This window comes from Octopus bimaculoides, chromosome 7 (assembly GCF_046866305.1).
Source record: "Octopus bimaculoides isolate indiv1 chromosome 7, ASM4686630v1, whole genome shotgun sequence".
NCBI lineage: Eukaryota > Metazoa > Mollusca > Cephalopoda > Octopoda > Octopodidae > Octopus > Octopus bimaculoides.
In genome coordinates this window covers 11,867,703-11,874,720 of record NC_142934.1, presented here as the reverse complement: position 1 = coordinate 11,874,720, position 7,018 = coordinate 11,867,703, and the positions used below count along the sequence as shown (strand labels likewise).

At 35.6% G+C, this 7,018-nt stretch overlaps 1 protein-coding gene across 2 annotated transcripts in view; it reads left to right on the top strand.

Annotated features, from left to right (window-relative positions):
* Positions 1 to 3,623: 3,623 nt before the first annotated feature.
* LOC106882389 (MAM and LDL-receptor class A domain-containing protein 1) overlaps positions 3,624 to 7,018 on the top strand; it is a 234,860-nt gene continuing 231,465 nt past the window's right edge. For both annotated transcript variants that reach the window (XM_089354751.1, XM_089354750.1), the window contains exon 1: positions 3,624 to 3,991. In XM_089354751.1, the coding sequence (XP_089210877.1) occupies positions 3,937 to 3,991 (55 nt within the window). In that variant the 5' untranslated portion in view covers positions 3,624 to 3,936. The remainder of the gene's footprint in view (positions 3,992 to 7,018) is intronic.

Below are 7,018 nucleotides of genomic sequence, written 5' to 3'. Positions count from 1 at the left end.
ACAGAACAGCTTGCTCGTGAAATTAATGTGCAAGTGACTGAGCAATCCACAGACACGTGTACCCCTAACGTAGTTCTCAGGGAGATTCAGCATGACACATAGCGTGACAAGGCCGGCCCTTTGAAATACAAGTACTACTCATTTTTGCCAGTGGAGTGAACTGGAGCAACATGAAATAAAGTGTCTTGCTCAAGGACACAACGCATCGCCGGGAATTGAACTCACGACCTTATAATCACGAGCCAAATGCCCTAACAACTAAGCCACACGCCTTCACAATGTATGTATGTATGAATGTACATACATATATTAACATATATGTGTATGTATGTAAATACATATGCATATTAATGTGTATGTGTGTGCATGTGTTTATGCAAGAACATTCGTTTAGATCAAACTACCTATAATTTAAATATGCTGAAAAAGGCCAGTAATTTATCCCCACCCACCCACCAACCCACCAATCTCTCCACTGCATACTGATAATGTAAGTGTTATAAAGTTAAATGTTTCAACAGTGATCAATCAGTATTTAATCACATCTATCTTTTTCTTTCGTTCGAACTCAGGTAATATAAACCACAGTGGTTTGATTACGAATTGAAAATTAATTTTTATCATTATTTTCACAAGTTTTTTTTTCTTTCTTCCTTCTTTTTTTTTTTTTTTTCAGTAACATTGAGTACGAAGTACAAGAAATAAAAAAAATAAGCCCACTTGATTTGAGTTATAAGGCTAAAGTTTAGTCTATCTATATTACGAGATAACTGAATGTGATAGAACATAATAAAATGAAGGTAGATTCTATGTATACATTATATATATTGAATTATTCAGGAAGCAGTGTTTAAAATTTCGGTAAATCTGCAGAGATCAACAGGAAGCTGTAAGGATTCTCTGTTCCCTTGGAGGATTGCATCTAGGAGGCAAACATTAGTAAGAGGAGGAAATCTGTTGAGTTAGTGGAGTTATACGAAAGTAACAGGTGATGAACAAGGTATGATCCCATCGAGGTGGGATGCAGAGGGTTTGCAGGCCAATCCCTCAAGAAAGGTTACTGGCCCTTGTGATGCAAAGTACCACAGGACCAAGTAAAGAGAAGGCCATCAAGTTGATTGTGAAGGCAGCAGAGGTTGTCTCAAGTTGCCTGTGGATCAGGAGATGTAAGCCCTGGAAGGAGCAGTGCTACCAGGGATAATGGAAACTGGACACAAATTGGGGCTTATTCAACACCAGCTGGGTCACCTGGAAGAGCATGTCTGATGCTGAAAACTCAAATATCTAACAATCCCAGGAAACATCAATGATCATGTGTCCAGATGCATCACAGGATGATGTATGGAATAACTTTGATGAAGGTAGATTCTTGCAGTTCTATAATTAATCACACACCACTACGCCATTTGCCCGTGGGCATATGGCATAGTGGTTAAGAGCGCAGGCTACTAACCTCAAGATTCCGAGTTCAATTCCAAGCAGTGACCTGAATAATGATAATAACGACAACAACATCGAAAAATACCTTAGGAATGCGAACCCAGGTTCAAAATTTCCCCAAGACACTTGATGAAGGCTGGAGGGTATATCAGCCAAAACATTGTGCTAGCAACAAACAAGATGAGGACAAATATCCGTCAAAAAAATTTCAACAAACATTTTCATCAAAAATTTTGATCAAAAAATTTTCATCAAAATTTTCATCAAAAATTTCATCAAAAATTTTCATCGAAAATTTCATCAAAAATTTTCATCAAAATTTTCATCAAAAATTTTCATCAAAAATTTCATCAAAATTTTCATTAAAAATTTGCATCAAAAATTTCATCAAAAATTTAAATCAAAAATTTGCATCAAAATTTTCATCAAAAAATTAATTGGAGTATGGGGTTCGAGTAGACGTCATTCCACCTTTTCATTTATCATTACCATTCTTTTCATTCGATTTTATTTTTTCCCTACTTTTGTGTTTTGTCTGTCCTTGTGCTGTCCCCTCTGTGTTTCAACCCTGTGTGGTTAATACAAAAAAATCAAGTCGTCAGGTATGTATATGTATGTGTAGATGTTTGTGTGGGTGTGTTTAATACCGTACCGTATATAGTATGTCTGTATTTTTGCATGCAGTGTAAATTAACTATATGTATGTATATATGTATGTATGTATGCTTGTATATATGTGAGATGTATGTATGTATATATGTATGTATGCCTGTATATATGTATGTATGCCTGTATATATGTGAGAGTATAGTTTCACTGTAGTAGATTCAGTATAAAAAATGAAACCATTAAAGTGTAAGTATCTGTCATTACAGTATCGAAATGTGATTGTTTCAGTTTTGATACTGAAATAGTGGAAAAATTTCATTTTTAAAGTGAAAGTATTTGACATGAGTGTTTTTGCTTCACTTTTGACACGTAATACTTAAATAGTGGGGGAGATATTATGTTGCTGTGGGCTCGAACTATGCAAGAAGTTAAAAAATTTTTTTGACTAAAACACAACCGAGGCCCTAAGTAAGGAATGTGTAAAATTTGAATGAAATTGGTTGTGTAGTTTTGGAGTTTTAAGGATTCACACAGACAAACACACACACACATACATTCTCATTTTTATATATATATATAGATATTCTTTTATTATTTTACTTGTTTCAGTCATTTGACTGCAGACATGCTGGGGCATCACCTTTAGTCGAACAAATCAACCCCAGGACTTATTCTTTGTAAGCCTAGTACTATCGGTCCCTTTTTGCTGAACCACTAAGTGACAGCAATGTAAGCACACCAATATCAGTTGTCAAGTGATTGTAAGAGGACAAACACAGATACAAATAACAAATACATATATACATATGTACATTTATTTATATATATGTGTGTGTGTGTGTGTGTGTGTGTGTATTTCTTTCAATTTCTGTCTACCAAATCCACCCACAAGGCTTTGGTCGGCCTGAGGCTATACTAGAAGACACTTGCCCAAGGTGCCACACATTGGGATTGAACCCGGAACTATGTGGTTGGGAAGCAAGCTTTTTACCAGACAGCCACTCCTGTATATGTATGTATGTATGTATATGTGCGTGTGTGTGTGTGTGTATGTGTGTGTCTGCATGCATGCGTGTTCTTATGCCTACGTTTGTACACCCCACCCATCACTTGACAACCGGTGGTGTTTCATTCACATAACCGCATCTTAGCAGTTCAGCAGAAGAGTCAATAGAATAAGTTACCAAACCTAAAAAAAATAAGTACTGAGGTTGATTTGTTCAACTAAAGCGCTTCAAGGTGGTGCCCCAACATGGCCCAGTCCAAAGACTGAAACAAATAAATGCAAAAGTGAAAGCAAATACTAAAAATAAAGACATTTTTCTTTTTTTTTTCTTTTTCTTTTTTTGTTAATTGATGATTAAGTGAAGAGTAAAAGATGGATTAATAAAAATATTTTGCAATATCATTCCATTTAACAATTGTCTTTTGTTCTAAGAATATCAATAATGATGTTCAGTGTATTTTTCTTTATTTTGTTTTTACATGTCAGTTAATATTCGGTCAATAAGAACGATTCCTTATCATAATTATAGAGGGGAAAGAAAAGATGAACTTTCACCTGTTACCTTTGTACAGTTGAGAATACTTTTCTTTATGTATCAGGTAACTAAAGTTACCTTCAATCAAATCGTTTTAGATAAACTCTATTGCTTATCAAAATAGACTCTCCCTAACTTACATCTTACAAATGCATTTTAGCTGCTGTAACTGTTAGTAGTTACACACGAAAAAACCGTCTTCTAACAGTTTGTTAATATCATTTAGGCATTTATCATCATTTAATATTCTCTACTGCATTTTCATTTTCAAGAAGTGGACATACATTCAGTGTATTTAACCATTCTTTATGACCAGCAAACCTAAAGTTATGAAGTTACATTGAAAATGGCCAACCACCACTTTCTACTGCTTTTATTTTGCACATCGGTGCTACAAACAGGTATGAAGGTTTACTTTTTTCTTTGTTCTTTGCTACCAGAAACTTTACTTCAGTTGCTGAACATGTTTTACAATCGGGTCTGCAAGAAGGAAATCCTTTTCTCAGTTTAAGAAATACATCACAGATTCTTATGTGTAACTCATCATTTCCTGCTATCTCCACCTGACATGAAATAGCTACTTCCATAGAACAAATTTGTGTTATTGGACACACCTTGTGTTAGTTTCATAACCCATACTCTTCCAAGCTCTAGCTTAGAGCATGTTGAAAGGGAGCATTAAATTTGGGGCTTCTCTCCTCTGAGACTGATTGCTTTCACCACGGCTAATGATCTCAATATACCCTTACAAAAATCTATTTAACCTGTATATATATATATATACAGGCCCTTCTATCTCTCTTTTACCACATCCATCTCTCTATCTGTCTGACTATCAGTCTATCTATCTATCTCTCTATCTGCCTGTCTATCTATTTATCTGCTTATACATCTTCCATTGTCTTCAAAGCCTCACTCCAAAAAAACAAAGCAATGTTCTGTTATAAACAAAACCCCAAAAAACACCTGATTTATATAAATAAGCAAGATCTCTGTATTTTCACAGAATTATATTTGACAAGTTCGAAAGACGAACGAAAGCGCTAATATATGTATAAAATAAATGAATGAAGTTATTCCAAAATTCTGACGACTTTTTTTTCAATATTTAATTCTGTACATCACACCTAACACTTTACACACACACACACACACACACACACACACATACACACACACACACACACACACATATATATATATATATATGTGTGTGTGTGTGTGTGTGGTAATAATATTTTTATAAGCTTAAATCTTATACGCAATCACCAAATATTAACTAAAGAAAATAATCTAATATTGGGGCGTATAAGCCCTCAATGGAAAAAAATTAGGGTTTTATACATATACACATACACATCAACATGCATACATACATACATGTGTGTGCGTGTGTGTGTGTGTTACTACAACAATAATAATAATGCTTTCTACTATAAGCACAAGGCCTAAAATTTTGTGGGGAGGGGTTGTATTTCATCTTTTCAGGGTTGCTAAAATAAGTACCAGTTCAATGTAAATCAATTACCTCCGCCCCCCCAAAATTTCAGGCCTTGTTCCTATCATAGAAAGAATTATTATTATTATTATTATTATTATTATTATTATTATTATTATTATTATCATTATTTATTTATTTATTTATCTGTTCATTTTGCTGTGGTTGGATGTGTTATCATTTTACATTCAGCATTCTGGATTTTTACCAGGTGAAAGAAAAAAAAAAATTTTAGGAGTGATAAAACTGAAACATTTTCAGGATTCTCACTGTACTTACAAGAAATAAGACTTCTTATTGCATATATGCATTCAATTTTTAATCAATTTGGATTTCAAAATTTCAGAATTGTCTCTTTTCCTATTCTTAGTAAGAATCATCATCATTGTCATTGCTGTTGTCATTATCATCATCATCATCATTTAACGACCATGTTCCATGCTGGCATGGGTTGTACTGTTAGACTGGATCCGATGGGTCCAAGGACTGCATCCTGCTCCAGTGTCTGTTTTGGTATGGTTTCAAAGGCTGCGTGCCATCTTCTAATGCCAACCACCTTACTGAAGGTGCAGGGTGGATTTTTCATACCACCAGTACTACTGAGGTCGCCATGCAGCTCATAAGACTACGAAATTCAAAGTGGGGATCAGTTTAATGTCAGGAGATGAGCAATTAAAGCATGAGAGAAGCGGGGACAGAGCAGATTCTTGTTGTAGGCTTCAAGGCTAATCCCATTTAGAAGAGAGGGTGGGTGTGATCAGTAGGGGTTTCAAAGGGATAAGTACTGGTAATGAGGTGCCCAGGTGACCCTTCAAGGTATGAGGTGAGTAGAAGTGAGTAGAGACAAAGGAACTAGCAATGTGAGTGGAAGTTTAGAATGTGGGTGGTAGGGAACAAACACAGACACAAACACACACACATAAACATACACACATACATACACACACACATGCATATGTATATGTCAGGCTTCTTTTAGTTTCCATCTATCAAATCCACTCACAGTGCTTTGGTTGGCCCAAGGCTATAGTAGAAGACTCTTGCCTTAAGGTGCTGCCACGCAGTGGGACTGAACTCGGAACCTTATGGTTGGGAAACAAACTTCTTGCCACACAGTCACACCTGCATCTAGAAGATAATGTTGGAAACAATTGTAAAGATTGTGGGATCGAAAGGTTGAAGTAAAGAGTAGCTGATAAGGGTTAATGATTTTCCTTTTCATTATGAATGTAATTCAAATTGATTACAAATTTGTTCTGGTTCACTAAATTAAGTGCGTTAGACCCAATCCCTTTTGACAACATGGTCTTTCATATCTTGCCCTTATCTTGCAAACCTTCGATCCTTCTCAACATCTGTGATGCTCTTGTTTCAATTATCTGTTCTCCGTCTTAATGTCAAGGCAAGGTTTTCAAAAATTCAGTTTACAGCTGAACCAGCCATGCCTTAGTTTTTAAAATGTACCTTATTAAATGCTTCACTTTATGGCAGTGGTTCCCAACAGTGGTTCCCAACAGTGGTTCCCAGCCCTTTTATTTAAGTGGGTTTTCCCACAGACCCCCTTTTAATATGCTTATCCTTATGTATGTATTCTCTTACTTGTTATGGTCATTTGGCTGCAGCCATGCTGGAGCACTGCCTTTTAGCCGAAGAAATCGACCTCTGGACTTATTTTTTGTAAGCCTGGTACTTATTCTATTGGTCTCTTTTGCCGAACCACTAAGTTATAGGGATGTAAACACACTAATATCGGTTGTCAAGCAATGGTGGGGAGACAAGCACAAACACACAAATACATACATACATACATACATACATACATACATACATACATATATATGGGAGAATTTACGAAAAAACCAACAGACGAAGACAGGTGGTGTAAACAACAAATGGATGTATTAGCTTAACACTCGGGAATAGAGAAAGT